Source organism: Ambystoma mexicanum, chromosome 14, assembly GCF_040938575.1.
Source record: "Ambystoma mexicanum isolate Mex_15411 chromosome 14, UKY_AmexF1_1, whole genome shotgun sequence".
NCBI classification, from domain to species: domain Eukaryota; kingdom Metazoa; phylum Chordata; class Amphibia; order Caudata; family Ambystomatidae; genus Ambystoma; species Ambystoma mexicanum.
In genome coordinates, this window is record NC_090940.1 from 633,027,086 (window position 1) to 633,044,287 (window position 17,202).

At 45.3% G+C, this 17,202-nt stretch overlaps 1 protein-coding gene across 2 annotated transcripts in view; it reads right to left on the reverse strand.

Moving 5' to 3' along the window:
• The window catches only part of CDC42BPB (CDC42 binding protein kinase beta), an 867,880-nt gene that overhangs the window by 477,611 nt on the left and 373,067 nt on the right, over positions 1-17,202 (reverse strand). For both annotated transcript variants that reach the window (XM_069638111.1, XM_069638110.1), the window contains exon 12: positions 11,437-11,570. In XM_069638111.1, the coding sequence (XP_069494212.1) occupies positions 11,437-11,570 (134 nt within the window). The remainder of the gene's footprint in view (positions 1-11,436; positions 11,571-17,202) is intronic.

The following is a 17,202-nucleotide window of genomic DNA, read 5'->3' on the forward strand; positions in this document are numbered from 1 at the left end:
GTCCAGTCCTATCCATTACCCTACGTGCAGAAGAGGAACCACTAGTGGGAGCAGAGATAGGAAACAAGCAGTTTATCTTTATGGTAGACTCAGGAGCAGAAAAATCATGTCTCATGGAGTGGCTGTTTCCACTCTCGGGAAGAAATTTGGAAACGCAGGGGTTCTCTGGGGCTATTTTAAAAGTTCCTTACACAAAAGATCTTGACATAAAACTGGGGGTGAATCAGTGCGCACACCCTTGCTGTATCACGAAGATGCGCCAATCAATTTGCTGGGAAGAGATTTGTTGAGTGAGTTAAATATAACCATCTCTTTTACCGAGCGGGGAATAGTGTGTTCAACCCCAGGAGTATGCCCCGTATGAGCAATGTTGATGATCAGTACTATGACAAACTAAGCTGCAGTAAGAGGGGTGCCCATTGACGTGGACATGTTCATTTACGGCATCAGAGTGTTAGCTCAAGTGGTGCCAGAAATAACAAGAAAGGAATGGAGGGTGCCCTCAGACTTTATCTTTCGTCCAATTGTAAATACAGACGTTGTGCCAGGAACCATTTTGTCTATTGATCTAGAAGGGGTTCAGGTCTCAAGCAAACTTATTGCAGTGATAGGACTGGACACACATGGATGCGAATGGAGAACAGTACTATGTATAGACCAAAACATAATGTTGCACGATTTAACTGATGAAGAGCTTTTCACAGACAATGAGAGTGATGGGGAAATAATAATGGAAATAAGTATACCATGCGACATCATGATTCTGTACAGGGAGATACACAACACACTCATGGACAGTGTTAACGTGCCACCTACAATATTTGAGGAAGACATGGAAAGCGTCTACCTGAGATTTGGACAACAGGTGCCCATGATGTAGGGTTATTGCATGAAGTAACGCCCATTAAGATAAAATTGAAGCCAGGTGCCATACCTCCAAGGGTTAAGCAGTACCCACTATCAAAAGAAGCAGAAGAAGGGATCAGAGAAACATTCTACTAAAACTAGGAATAATAGTTCCATCCAACTCCCCATGTAATATGGCGATTTTTCCGATCAAAAAAGCAAAAGGAGGGGCGTGGAGAATGATACAAGATCTCCGCCCACTCAATGACGTCATCCAGAAAGAGTTCCCATCAGTGCCTAACCCGGCATCAATACTGTGCAGCATACCCAAAGAGGCCACATGTTTTACGGTGGTGGACCTGAAAGACGCTTTCTTTTCAATCCCACTCGACCCAAGCTCTCAGTACCTCACGGCGTTCATGCTAGGGGGAAACAGATATGAACATTGCAGGTTACCACAGGGATATTGTGGTGAAAGCCCCAGCATTTTCAATAGGATCCTACACAAAGATCTTGGAAATATTGATGTAGAGAGCACGATAATACAATATGTAGATTTGCTCATTTGCAGCAAAAGCGAAGAACAGTGTAGAGAAGATTCTGTAACACGGTTGAATTTGCTAGCTACAAAAGGATATAAGGTAGATAAAGGAAAATTGCAATACTGCCTAGCCGAGGTTCTGTACCTAGGGCAACTAATATCTAAAGATGGCAAAAGAGTACTTCCTGACAGAGCAGCTGCTATACGCCACATGATAATACCAAAAACAGTAAAAGACATGCAAAAGTTTATCGGCATCTGTAATTACTGCCGCGCCTGCATACTTGACTACGAGGCATACACACGCCAACTGCTGCAAGCACTAGAAGAGTCCCAAAAGAATAATGCTCCAATAAAATGGACACATGACATGATGAAGCAGTACTTCAAGTTACATACCTGATCGCACACACACCGATTCTTGCGAACCCAGGTTATGACAGGGAATTTTAGCTATTTTCACACTGCAATGGCACACTGATGATTGCAGTATTGACACAGAAAACGTCACTAGGCCACAAGCCATTGGCCTACTACAGCGGAACGCTGGATGCGATAATGCAAGGCCACTTCGCATGCGAACAAGTTCTCGCTGTGGCGGCCTTTGCCATTGAAAAAAGCGCCACAATTGTAATGGGCTGCTCAGCGAGGCTGTACGCGGAGCATTCACTCTTTGCGATTTTAGAAAGATCCAAATCAACATTGACAACACAGAGGGCAACGGCTTACGAAATAATATCCAGCCCTAATGTTCATGTGGTCAGATGTAAAACAGTGAATCCAGCCACGTTCATCACAGAACCGTGCACTGTAGAAGACATGCAGGAACACGACTGTGCCACATACGAGGGAGAGGAAGATGATATCCCTAAAGCAAGTGAGAATGCATTACAGGTAGGGGAAATATACTTCGGGGATGGCAGTGGTAAGAATGGAAGAGGACAATTCTGAAACGATTGTCCAAAAACGCCTCCCTTCTCATTACTCCGCACAAGCGGCGGAACTGGTGGCATTAATTGAAGCGCTGCATACAGCAAAAGGATGTGCAGTGACCATTGTTAGGGAGAATTCTCTCTTTAGGCTGAATTTCCTAACCTAGTGAGTCCCCCAGCAGCTTTGCTGGATTTCTGGAGTTTGTTTTTTTTCTCCTGCGAAGAGTGAGACCCTTTTTCTCCCACTCTTGGACATGATTTATGGTGTTGCTTTGACTGGTATGTGTTTTATGGGCTATGGGGTCCTTTACTCCATAGGGTCTCATGCGTTTTTACTATATCTGTTACACAGCACCCTCCGTGCAGTAACACAGGGGTGTCCTAGTGACACCCCACCATAGACTCCATACCCTGGGACTGACTACTGTCTCCCAGGGCATGTAAAGTCACCATTGGCTTTACTAGTCCCAAATTATTAACAGAAACCAGTACAAACCATCATATTGTGGACGTACTGGTCGGGGCAATTCGATTGCCCTGGGGTCTGTTAGTCGAGGGGGCACGTCTCCGTCTCCCCTGATCGAGTTTTGGCTGGTGGCAGTGGAAACTACTTGTTATATTCGACCGCAAATATTTTCCTATGGGATTTTCCCATTGTTCGAGGCTACCAACTTTATTTAATTCTCATAGCCTCGAACATACCGCCGGTTTATTTAATTAATATTAATTCGCCGGTTGGCATTTTTTGCCAGGACTCGATTCTAAAATGGCGTTTGTGTTCTCTTCTGTGGCTCCAACCCAAGTCGAGCCCTTTGTTCCACTTTTTGGCGGGCTTCTCCACAGAAGCCTCCAAAAGTGGTGCCACTCTGTCTGGGTATCACAGGGGGTGTGGGAGGGGGTTTAGGCACCCTGGACTGAGTTACCTTGGTAACTCAAGTCGCACTCTTGTGTGATTGGCCCAAGTGGTGAGCCGGCCGGCTCACCACTTAGCATGTTTGATTGACAGCTAGGCTGAGTGAATGGGGGTATGCTGCATAAAAGCAGGGCTTTGGGGACTGGAACTTCAGAAGTCGCCACAGGACCTGAGAATCTGATGAGGGAGAAGCTGAGCCGACCTACCACGACGACACCACCGGTGGAGCCCTGCGGAACCGACTCACCACTTCCCGACGACAGAGAAGATCTCCCGGCTGGAGAGGCTTCTTCCCCTGACTGGTGGGCACAACCAGTTTTACCTTCCTTCTTTGCACCCCAGACCGTTTTGTGGTCGAACTGCCCGTGCCAAGCACCCCGGCGGCCGGATAGCCACTCACCACTGAACCGCGAATCAACGGACCGCTCCTTGTACCTGAGAAACTCCGCGGCTGGTTTCTTCCCTGGCAGTGCAACAGACTCCTGTCTTCCTCCACGACGAGATCCTCTCTTCCCCCGGACGAAGCACCGACTTGCATCCGCTGCCAGGAACAACTGCTCCCGTGGAGTGTTCTCACCACTTTAAAGGTACCGCGTCGCCAGGCCTCCCTTTCTAAAGATTTGTTTTGTTTATTTGTTTATTTGTTTTTTTATTTAGTATAGCGCGCAAAACCCAGAGGTAACAGGGCGCAACAGAGGTCAGGAAGATAGGATTACATAAAAACTTGGTTACAGAATAAGATAGGCATGAGAAAAAGAGCATTACATTTACAGTTACATTGTGTGGGATGTGCATATATACATATAATTGAGCGAAAGCTTACAAATTTACATAATTAGTGCTGTGCATGGGGGCAGTTCGGTTGCATTTACATATTTACATATTTAAGGCTGTGCATGGTAGTCAGGTTATAGCACTGGCATGATCAGATTAGATGGCAGGGTTAGTCGTGAGGATCATTGGCCCGCAGCCAAGTGAGGGTGTTTCGCCTGAAGCTATAGTAGGATTGGTCTGTCCTAATGTAGAGTGGGAGGGCGTTCCAGTGTTGGGCTGCCAAGACAGGGAAGCTGCTGCCGCCGGTTTTCTTTTGTCTGAAATTGGGTACCTGCAGGCAGTAGGAATTAATCGATCTGGTGGGGCGGGTGGACGTTTTTTTCTTTATTCTGGATGCGAGATAGGGGGGGCTGCGTTGTTTAAACATTTGTAGGTGAGTGATGCCGTTTTGAGGGAGATGCGGTCGTGGATTTTAAGCCATTTGTGTTCTCTCCTTTTGTTGGAGATGTGTTCCTTGGAGGGTAGGTTGAGGGCTGTTCTGAGAGCGTTGTTTTGTAGTGTCTGTAGTTTGTTGGTTATGCATTTGTTGGCTCCTAGGTACATGGCGTTGCAATAGTCCAGTCTGGATAGTATTAGGGCGTTGGCTATGATGATGCAGCTAGCTTGGGTGAGGAAGGCTCTACTTGCCCTAATAAGCTTGCATGTGTAGGCGGTGGAGGATGCTAGTGAGTTAACTTGTTTTTTTAGTGACATGGTTGCATCAAGGTGAAAGCCTAGTGTTTTCACTGTTTTGGCCACTGTGATGGTGTTGCCATCAATGTTGAAGGCCTTATAGTTGGAACTGAGTTTTTTGAGATTGGTATTGGATCCGAGGAGCAGGATTTCGGTTTTCTCATCATTTAGACATAGACCGTGTGTGGCCATCCATGCCTGAATGATGAGATATATTTTGTTTACCAAGGCCGTATCTGAAGCGTAGTTGCCTGAAAGGGGTATGAGGATCTGGGTGTCATCTGCATAATTGGTATATGAGACACCCAGTCTGTCCAACTTGTCAAATAGGGGCTTGGTAAAGATGTTGTAGAGGGTGGGAGAGACGCAGGAGCCTTGGGGCACCCCACAGGTTATTTTAATGGAGTCTGCTGAGGCTAGGGTGGAGAAGACCCTCATAGTTCGGTTGTCCAAGAATGATTGGATCCAGGCTATGGCCTCTTTCGAGAAGTGGGCTGCTGAGGCCAGGTGTTCGCACAGGACTGCGTGATCTACCAGGTCAAATGCTGCCGACAGATCGAGGAGTAGTAACATGGCAGTGTTCCCTTTGTCGTTAATCTCATTGATCTGGGTTTTAAGATCGATTAAGGCTGTTTCGGTGCCGTGCTTCGGTCTGAAGCCTGATTGGTGGGTGATTGCTACAAGGTAATAATAACCCCATAACCTTCTGGACTGGGCTGGCCGCCTTGACCCTCTAACTGGTCCCTTTCTTTGGTCCAACTCCTTTTTGAATCGTTACAAGACTTTTGTGCACTGCAACCGTGTGACCTTGGACACATTTCGTTTGATCCTCTTAAAGTGGATCCGGCCTATTGAACTCTAACTTCACGGTTTTACTTTGCCTTCCTCTCTTGTTTTGTTCTTGTAAAAGTATTGGGAACTGTTTCAACTCATTCTCTGCTTTTCTCTCCCTTTTAAAAACAAACTATTAGAGTGCCATCTACGTTAAGCGCTCACCGCTGTCTGAAAATAAGTGGGGCTTTACTTAAGACTTGTCTAATATTCTTTTAAGGGAGTATATATCTTTTACGGACCGTGTTTTTGAATTGCTTACTATTAGTGCCTGTGTGTTTTTCTAGATGTGGTTTTAAATAAATAATTATATCTCTTTTACACCAAGCCCTGGTCAGCGTTTACTTGTTCTATTGTGTTCTCTTGACCTATTGTGAATACTCTGTATACTGCCTAACTCTTCTTGAGGGAAGTCTGACTGCTCAGCCACAGCTACCAAGTGAATCTGTGTGGTACAGACTGCTACCAAGTGGGTTTACTGCCAAACACCTGTAGTCTTAAATCTTTTGCATTGGTCCCAGAGGGAACTGCACAGGTTTCTGCCTACCAACCTTATATTCGGATTCAGCAAATGCCACAACAGTACATTCAGGATTATCACAATGGCGACGAAGAGAGTTTCGAAGGGCAGATGGGTCGCCAGTACAACATGCTGCATTACGAAATTAACTGATAGAAGCACTAGCGGAACCATCACTAGTGGCAGTGGTGAGCTGCCAAGCCCATACTAACACAGATGCGATCTCATTGGGAAACGCGGTAGCAGATGCAGCAGCGAAAGACGCCCCGTATTTCAAAGTACCTCCAACAATTGAATGCATTGTCAATACGTCCACCACACAACCAGTAGAAGAAGGGTATAGCAATACACCAATAACACAAATAATAGAGTTACAGAGAAGAGCATCAATAGAAGAGCAAGAATTGTGGGCCAAACCAGGGTGCAAACAATCACCAACAGATCTGATCTGGCGACAGGAAGTGACGGGGAAAGTAGTAATGCCAGTGGAACTATTTGAAGTAGCATTTCAGCAGCTGCATTTCCCGGCCCATGTAGCGAAACATATCGCGGCAGACATACAAGAGCACTTGTTCGTTCCCAACCTGCAGGAACATCTGTCAAAATTCACCATAGAATGCTCTACATGCCAAACATACAGTTCAGGGATGACCCTAAGAACATTGCGAGGAACTCTACCACGTCCTGTGGGGCCCTTTAGAGAGCTCCACATTGATTATGCAGACATTGGGGAGAGATGTAATGGGGCAAGGTATTTGATTGTGGTGGTATGCCCCTTCTCAAGGTGGGTGGAGGTAGGACCATGTCCCCACACAGATGCAAAGTGGCCTGCAAAGTTTTTGGTACGGGAGGTGTTCTCAAGGTGGGGAATTTGCGATGTAATCAGATCAGACAACGGCATACATTTTGTGAATGAACTCTTCAAAGAAGTAACATTGCTCCTGGTGGTCAAGCACAAACTGTGTTCTATTTAACATCCAATGGCTAACTGAGTGGTGGAAAAGATAAACGGCCTGCTCAAAAGTAAATTGTCAAAGCTGTGCAACACACTTAAGAAAAACGGGGTATATTGCCTGCCCCTAGCACTGTTCCAACTCAGAACGCCGCCAAGCAAAGACCACCATTTAAGCCCCCATGAAATTGTGACGGGCAGGCGCATTCATACGCCACTCTTCCCCAATAAGAAAAGCATCCGATGCGCACCGGGCTGCCACAGTGCTGGGGGAAGAATTTAATGCATACCTCACCCAGTTGACTCGCGCAGTACATAGCATAGCGCGACAAATTGCACCACCTTTCACTGAGAATACTGCGACAGACACTGCAATGCCGGCCCCAGACAGTCCAGGGGGCCCATTAATGCCAGGCGACAATGTATATGTAAGGAGTTTTGTTCATCGGTGAACTTGCCGAGGTTTCATGGACCTTATGAGGTCATTTATTGTACACCCACAGCTGTAAAGATCAAGGGACTCAAATATTGGGTGCATCTCTCAGATGTGAGGAGAGCACGCGACAGTGCACTCCCTCAGTGTGAGCAAATAAGCAACACTAAAACAGTGAATGAAGTGGAAAAGTAATTGCAAAAAGAAAAACAAACAATGAATATAAATGTTTGCATGACTCTCTCCCTCTATCGCTTTCTCTTTCTATCTCTCGCTCTTATGTCCTCTCGACAACATTCCTTATAGTATCTTTTCCTGCACTCTCCATCAAATCGAATAAAAGGTAAAATAAATTGTGTACATAAAGAAATGATGTCAGTAGCTCAGTATAAGCAAAATGTAGGATGAGTAGAAAAGTATTATATTGAAAGATTTATAGCAACAAGTAAGAGAGTAAAAAGGAAAATATCACAAACAGTAATGAAAAGAATAAATGTATGCTCGTCACTTAACCATTTTATATCGCCCCTCCAGGTAACACAATGGCAGAAAGGAGCGCGATCACAGATAACGGCTTAATGTTAGTTAGCGATAAGATTGCCAATAGAGCCAATAAGTACAGTAATGTTGAGTGTGCTTTGAAGTATTCTGCTGTCTTATTGTCTGTAATGTTATTCTTCATGGCCTGGTACTACACCATCCTGTGTGTTGCCCATGATATGAAAAAGGGGGAAGTGGGCACAGCTAATAAGAGAAGGGTTGGTATTAATATGGTCAGGGGTAAAAACAATGTGGAAAGAAAACTATTCTGCTTATGATTATGATGCCAATCCAACCTACACTATGATGCACTTTAATGACACAACAACCACCCCCCTCCTTCCAATTGCTGCTAATGACTGGTATAATGACAATGAAACTAGTGAGTATGATGGTCACTATTTGTGGCCAAATAAACTCAACCAGATAAATGTTAATGCACAGACAACCAGAGACCCTACCTCACTTTATATTGCTGCTACTCATGAGTCATCAGAACCGTTCAGTGAATAATGTTAATGACACAGCATGGGCAGGTGTGTTCCCAATACACTACCGAAAAGTTAGAAGTTACCACAAAGGGGGAAAAGGGACAGGAAAAAGGGGGGTGGGTGGGAAAAGATATGGCATCTACCCCATGGCCTGGGATTAGACAAAATAGAAGACCCCTGCAACCCCGACCAGTCAAATAAATGGTACTCAGACATGTGTACAACAGCAAAACAAGCTACGAATGAGAGCTGCTATGTCTGCTCACTCATACCGCTCATCAGGGATGCCCAAAATACTGGTGCCACAAGAGGTACCCTTGTCAGATGCCCAATGTTTGATTCATCTTGTATTGTGTAGGATTCGGAGCACCTTCCAGACACACAGTTACAATAGAGATGCTGCAGAATGAGAGAACATGCACAAGCAGACAAGAAGTAATTTGCATGAAAGAACCATTCTTTGTCATAAAAGGAACTTGATTCGCGGAAAACAAATGGCATGACGGAACAATCGAGTAAAAAATGTGAGGCACTCTGAAAACTCACTGAAGAGAACTTTCAATGGGTAAAAGAAACATATACCCCCGTCTGGTCCCAGCACATTGCCAAACTCACGTGGGGTCACTGCGCTAGAAAAGCCAATCAAGACGCAAAAACAAATACCACATGAAATATGCTTTCACGGAGAAGGAAAAGTGCCCATGGGCGCCAATAAACAATGCAACAAGACAATCATCATCCCAGACATGAAGAAAGGAACAGCGGCCCTCATGGATATGTATTGGCTATGTGGCAAACAAGCATACCTGCACCACACAGTGTCGTGGAAGGGCACTTGCGCCCTAGCCACTCTACATTCGGCTCTGATGGTAATCCCAGAAAGCCACATCCAAGGTGGAAAGGGAGAATCGGCTGGAATTTTGGCAGCAGGGCAATCAGCTGACATTTCGGCAGCGCCCAAGCCAGTGGTAACAGAGCCTACAGCATATGAACTGTTGTCAGAAAAGGACTTAAAAGACAGACTCTCTCGCAGAGACGTTCTTTGCTTTGCTCCCAACGCCAGGGCTCGAGGCCCGAACTAAGGCCAAGTGGTTACAAATAGTCCGCTGGGAGCAGATCCAACTCGCCAACGACACTGAAGAAGGGTGCAATGTTATAAAAGTGGAACTTCGTGCTTTGCGCCTAATGACACTGCAGAACCGGTACGTCCTAGATCTCCTCACAGCGATGGACGGCGGTGTATGCCGAAAAATCGGGAGCGCATGTTGCACATTTGTGCCCTCTGAAAATGCAGATAATGGAAAACTTTCCCATGTGATCTCAGCAGTACACAGCCTGGGAGAAAGGATGTCGAAAGAAGGAGGAGTAGAACCAAGCACTTGGTTTGACAACATGTTCAGCAGGATTCTGTCCTGGTTCAACACCATGATGAAAATCTTTGTTCCAGTCATCATCCTCATAATGCCATTTTTCTGTGTGTGCCAATTATGTATCCGATGTTGTGCAAAATCTATGCCCAATTCAGCTATGATAATGATAACGATGGGCCGACAGGCAACGGTAACAACTATGATAGATGCACAAATGCAAACTGGGGAACCTAAACCACCAAAATATCGCATGACAGCGGTATACCGCCAGAATGGGGATAGAGTTGACAATTTGTATCATACCACCATAAAAGAACCAAGAAAGCTGCAATGGTACAATGAAGTATGGGTGGACCTGGATGGGGGTAGAGGGATATATATAACATGCACCCCTGATGAGTATGTCTACCCAATCCTGCACTGACTTAGTACCCTATGTTGATTGCGTCATCTGTGACGATTTTTCTCTTTATAATGTGATGTAATCGAAACGTTCGCCAGAGCGCTCTCAGGCAGCAGAGTTCTTTGGATACCAATTCTATATAAAACATTTTGAACTCTCGCAAACCTGTTCTCTTAGCCTCATTCCCCATCTGGGATGTGCCTTATTTATTCTTATTGCACAGGGAGGGCTCGTACACTACTCACTTTGCCTGGTCGTTTCCTATGGGGAACCTTTGAACTTAAGTGAAATTCTGAAAGTGACTTTGAAGTTACTTAACAGTGTTTGGAAATTTCATGGGCCATTGACTCCATTGAGTTTTAAGGCAAAGGCAGGAATTTTAGATGTACCTTTGATTTTTAAAGTGCTGGTATTACACTGCTAACTGCGGAAAATGTTGCGTTATAGTGTATTACTTCAAGTGCAATGGGTCTGCTATTATGAGTCGATGTGTATGCAGACGTTAGGTAGACTATGTGTGTGGGTTCCAAAGCATGAACCCATTTCGTCTGTATAGGTGCAATACTTCACGTATGCAATGCACGTTTCAATGTGCTAGAGATACTGCGACTTGTGTATTGGGACCTGGTAATGACCCCATGATGCATGTTTTTACTGTCTAGGACTCCCTTTTCTTTCCTCCCCTTAGCACCGTGATGTGCCTACCACCAGGTAGTGGGCATACACTTAGTATTAGGAGTGGGTTCCATCTTCAATGGCCATTTCTGCTTTTACACATACACAGTTTTACTACTATGTATTATGTTTTAAACTAAGGATTATAAGGAGAATTGTCAGCATACCAGTGTTGTGTTTTCGCTTTGGTTAACTGTGTAGAGAACCTGTACTTCACCAGCAGCCTTCCTTCCTCTCTCTCTCTGTTTTAATTACTATCCAGTCCTGCTTATCAAATGGGAGTTTGGTTAGAGCTTTCCAACAGGTCCACTAAGGTTGGCTTCTTGGAACCGTACATAGTAGTAGTTCTGAAAAACAACTAAACAGCTATAGACCTCTTGGCTGCATAAAACAGTAATTCTAAGTTCCAGTGCGAAGCACTAGATCGGGCAGACATTTATGGTCAGTTTGGCAGCATCCCTGTCCAGTCCTTGGACGGCTTACCTTATGGATATCGTCCTTCTCTTGCTTCAGTGCCCGGCACTGCTTTTCAAGGCCTTTCAGCTTGCTTGTTGAATCCTCACATTGCTGTCTGAGTGATACAGTGTCTTCGAGCTGTCGCTCTAGCCTGTTGGAATCTAAAGAGAAAGTAGATCTATGGTGAGTTCAGTGCGTGTCTCATTCAGGTGGTAGAAAAAATGGATTTAGGAAAGGGACTTCTTGACTGCTTGGAGGGTGGGGGAGGTCAGAGATCGCAGTTTAAATATCTGGACAGCATGATGGAGGCTAATCCAAGTTTGCAGACAACACATCACGCATGCAGATCACAAAATGAGATGACAATACATATATTTAAAAAGCACACCAGGAGGTTACAACAAAAAAAACATGTAGACCCAGTGACCAGAGAATGGAGAACACCTATTATGAGGAAATACTACTTGCATGTAACTACTCTTAAAACAGTTATTAGGCCTGTGAGTAGTCACTAAGTAATGAAACTAGCAAGTAGTAGAATCACACAAAATGATAGCTCACACATATATACATTCACCAGTAGGTTTACTTACAGAGAATCAGTCAATTTGACCAGGTAAGTCATTCAGATGCAGGTAAAGTGAATAGAACCCATCACAAGTACAATTCCCTTAACCTAAGAAGTCTAACCCTAAGCTGTATGCGGACTAGTGCCCGGAAGTCACAGGTTCCAGCACAGGTTTCTCCAGGGACGGTAATACCATTGATGGCTACTCCGGTTAATTAAGCCGTTTCTTTCTCAGGTCAATTGTATTACCTTGACGAGAGCAGTACTCATGCTGAAATTATATTATTGTAATGCTACCTTGACGGGAGCAAACAAGAGATGCATTCAGAGGATGCAGGCACTGCAAAATGATGCAATTCACATCGTAAAAAGCATCCCTAGGGGTGATTCAATCACTAAACACAGAAGAGACTTACATTGGTTGGCTATTGAGGATAGGATTAGTACCATTACTCATATGTGCCTATACGGCTCAGCCCCGGAATACCTCCGTGATAGTGTACAACTGCAGCAGTCTGCTAGGACTACAAGGTCCAGTGATACCATGCTCCTTCGCTGCCCCCCTGTATTAGACGAGTTAGGGGTGGTGTTTGTTCTTTTCCGGTGCAAGTAGCTACAACATGGAATAAGCTGCACATGGAGCTGAGGATGACGCCAGATTTACATCTATTCAGAAAACATCTGAAAACAATTTTGTTTAAATAAATTGTATAACCTTTTGTTTCAGACCCGTCTGCTTCCAGCCTCAGGCAGGTAGGTTCTCCTCTCTTCCAGTCCCAAGTCTAACCCAGCAGTAGGGTTCTCGATCCAGGTTCGGCGGCCAAAGGTAAGTAAAGAGGGAGTTACGGGACAAAGGGCTTTGTACCCAATTGTTAGGGAGAATTCTCAAAAATGTGCTAAATGTGCTAATTCCCTCTACCTTAGAGACACCCAGAAACTTTGCTGGATTTTGAGGGCTTGATTTTTTTACCTGGAGAGAGCGAGACCCTTTTTCCACACTCTCTCATGCATTTTAATTGATTTTATACACTTTCGTTTTGGTTATGGAGTCTATCCAACTCCATAGGCATCATCTTTTACAATTGTGTCACAAAGAACCTTCAGTGCAGTGACACAGGGAAGTCACTTGGATTTCCCAAGGTTTAAATACCTTCTCTGGGAACAACTACTGTTTCTCAGAGCAGTGGAGTGAAATTGACTTCACTTAGTCCTGTAAAATTCTAGACCCAGCACACCCCATCTTACAATAGAGTGCTGTAGCGGTTACTTAGTATCCCCGGTGTCTAGTTACTCTTGTAGCATTTATATGTTACCCTTTACTCTCAGAATGGCTGGTGGCCGAGGTTTTGCAATGAACTACCATGATTTACCCCAACCTCGAACTGTTTGCAGCTCCGGTAACGTTAAATCGCGGGAGCCATGTTTTTCAAAATGGCGCTGAGCCTCCCTTGTTAAAATGTTCCCTGGTCGTCTTTTTTCGCCATTTCTTTGTGGAAAGGTCCTTCGAGTTTTTCTCTGTGCGCCAACCCAGGTTTGGTCTTTTTGTTCATTCGCCTTTGGAGGGCTTCAGGAGTGAAACCCGCCTCTGGCGCCAGAGTGTCTGGGGTAGGCAGGAAGTGAGGAGGTGCCCAAAGCTCCCTGTGCTTAGTCTCCTAGGAGACCCAAATGCACTCTGTGGTGATTGGCTGGCTGACTGTCCAGCAAGGACAGCCACCCTGCTGGGTGAGTGACAGCTAGGCTGGAATGAATGGGAGAGAACTGAATAAAAGACGAGTCTTTTGGCTTGGAAGGCAGAGTCGACCGCTGGCCTAAGGAACTGAAGAGCTTGAAGAGGACGGCTGCTGCAACTCCTGCACCGTTGGTTTGCCCGGTGAAGCCCTGCTGCAGGTCTGAATTGCTGAGTTTACATCAACAGAGAAGCCCTGCAACTCCCTTTGAATTGGTAGGACAAATAAACTGCCAAGTAAGCCAACTGGACGCCCATCTCGGAGCTGGTTGAATTTCCTCAGAGTTTCTGCAAGAAACCGTAGAGCCATGGAGCGGGACACCAGATTGTGTGCGTTGCTTGTAAGCTGGGCTAAAGCTTTTGGGAGATCCTTCAGACTCCCACGAAGCAGGACTGACCAAGCCTGACCCCCCCCCTCAGTTGAGTGCGGGACCTCAGATTTGAGGAAAGTCCACCTTGACAGCCAGGAACCGCTCTTATTGCCATTTGCTGTACCACAAGGAGCTGAAATGCTAAACAGCCACTGAAAATAAAGTTTGCCAGTTGCCAGCTTTGACGGTGCCAATACAGTGCAGGAGTCCCCCCGACATTCTCCCTCTTGTCCCCACGACTGAGGCCCAGGAACAGCCAGATCTGCAGAGCTGTACAGGAACCATAGTCTTCAGCTGCATCTTTTTCTTCTTTACTAAGGTACTGTAAAACTCGCCTAAGAGAATTTACCTCTTAGTGTGGAAGTGCTTGTAACTTCTGCAACTCACAAGTAATCAGCTTGTGGCCCTACATTTGGTTCTTTTTTTATCAAAAACTCCTACGAATTTGTGCAAAGACTTCCATTTACTTACCTGAAGTGCTGCATCCTATACAAAGATATTTGCCTATTGACTCTGGCTTATCCTATTGAATTGAATGACTAAATGCTATCTGAAAGTATTTGCCTGCTTATGAATATTTGTAATTTCATGTGTTGTAATAACCTTTACCTTTTACAAACTATTGACAGTATTCTGTATGCCAACAGTAAGGTATTAATGTCCCGAGCACCCTTGTTACTGAAGTCCCCTGTGGGTGTTGGTGTGTCTGTGGGCCATACCAAAAGGGCCTCCTCTGATCCAGAAACTCAGTGTACAGTATTGAAGTATATTTGTGTGTTCCTATTCTACTGCTCCCTTCTGAAGAAGGCTTTATAACTGATACATTATTAATTGTTATGCAAGAAACCTTATGTGTAAGTAGATTTAAATACCTGTAACTGAATCTTTGTGCAACTCCACTACAGCTCACATTTCCCCTCTTGAAATAAGCCTGGCTGCTCAGCTCTGCTACCAAAACTGTGTAGTACAAGCTTATGCCAAAGGTTGGGTTGCCTATACCTGTAGTCATAGTTGTTTGTAGTGTTCCCAGAGGGTACTGCATACAAACTTTGCCTAACACCAATGTTATCCAATGGAGGACAAGGGGTGCCGGGGTGGGGGGTGATTTTCCCAGTTAACAAGAAGGATCGTCGGGAGGATTGGGTTCGCTCTGGACACGATCCTTCATCCTTTGTTTGGGAGAGGTGTGGCCAGGGGTTGCAGGTTTCAGTGCTTCTTCCGGTCGGGTCCAACTTCAACATGCAACACCAGAGGATGCAGAAATGCAGACTTTCACGATGCAGACCATTTCAAGGGATGGAGTAAGGCAAGTTCCCGTGAAGGTCACCCTTTCCAGGCCATCTTTCAGTTGCAGTCACATAAGCAGTTCCCGGACAGGTTTACTTGATGCTAAAAAGCTGGAATTTCAGGAAAAGGTGAGGCAAGCTAGTGTCCACCAAAGTTCTGGATTCAAACGCAGAATGGCGACATTTCTGGCGAGATAGCCAACAACAAAGCTGTTCAGTCCATCAAGTAGTCCAGGGACACCACCAAAGTTTCTCTGAGGCTAGATCCTTGAGAAGGCGTTAAGACAATTTGGTCCCACTAGTCCAAGGGCTGCAACACTTGATGAGGGTCTTTGGAGATCAGACGAAAGAGCAGGGAAGGCCACTAGAAGGGTTACTGGGCCACTGCACAAGTCCTCAGTTTATTAACAGATTGCTCTTCTTCTAGGGATTCTTGGTGCCAATGTTGATCTGAAAAATAGATGCAGAGGTCCTCCTTTTATCCAAAATCCCAACTGGAAGAAAGACCAAGCCCACCAATAGTAAGAATCTGCACCATTCCAAGCAGGGACAACTACTGGTTTCACATCCACCCCAGTAGCAGACTTTCTGGCATCAGTGGATGTGAACTGGGACTAGACAACCACAGTCCTCGTCGGGGGCCCCATGCACACACTAAGACTCACTAGATGATGAAAGCAGCAGCTTTCCCGGGAACGTTCAGGACCTTATAAGGACTTTTCTGAGAAGGCAGGAAGAAAGCCAAACAATAATATGGCCAAAGAACAAGCGGACACCTTGCGCCACTGCCATTTTACGGCACTAGCCAGGTTGAGCAGCTATACGCTGTAAACACAAATGTGCACACCAAAAATGTAAAAATATTTAACATGCAGACATAAGCTTGCCTTTAGGCACATGTACAAGTACCCAAAAATCCCATGCGCAAAAAGCTAGGATGATACAAAAGTATCACCACTGCACTGCAAGGTGTTGTGGGCACTGTAATAATACAAGAATTCAAAAGGGAAATCTAGTTTCCCAGTACGGATAGTCTGAAGAACCGATTAGTTTCCCCTTCAAAAAGTCAGGACAGGAAAAAAAGCAGTACAAATAATGGGTTACATGGGTGTTAGTGAGTTTTTATACAAGTTGCTGTCTGGGCCAGAAGTTGGAAAAACACTTCTTAGTTTAAGCCTGAACCACACAAAGGTTTGGTAGAATGGCGACCAGCCAGGTTTAGTCTAAGGAGAGCGAACGGTTGTAGGGCAGATAACTGAGCATACACTTAGTCCAAGAAAGCACTAATACACTTAGAAGTTGAATTAAAAGAACAAGTTACTTCTTACCTTGTAACGTTCTTTCGACCGGATGTTCCTCCGACGTATTCCTTATCTTAGATATCTCCTTCCAGCTCTGCTGGCCTCGGAACATTTTTCTCTAGAGGGCGCTGCGCGTCGACGTCCTCCGAGTCGATGTCCCTCGACAGCCGCCGTATCGACGTCATCCTGCCTATAAAGGCCGCGCACAGCGTCCGTTGCTCAGTTCCGTTTTGTAGCCCACAATAATTCTTTCTGGACTAGACTAATCACCCTGAAGGAGCGTAAGCTGCAACAACAAGGGAAGTAGAACTGCGGGGATGGATGGGAGGGTCGATAAGGAATACGTCGGAGGAACATCCCGTCGAAAGAACGTTACAAGGTAAGAAGTAACTTGTTCTTCGAAGGGATTGTGTCCTCTGACGTATTCCTTATCTTAGATAGGCTCCCATAGTAGTATTCAATCATTGGAGGAGGGAGTACTGACTTCACGCTGTCTCCTATTGATGAATTGAGTGCAATACAGCCCTTCCAAACCTAGTCT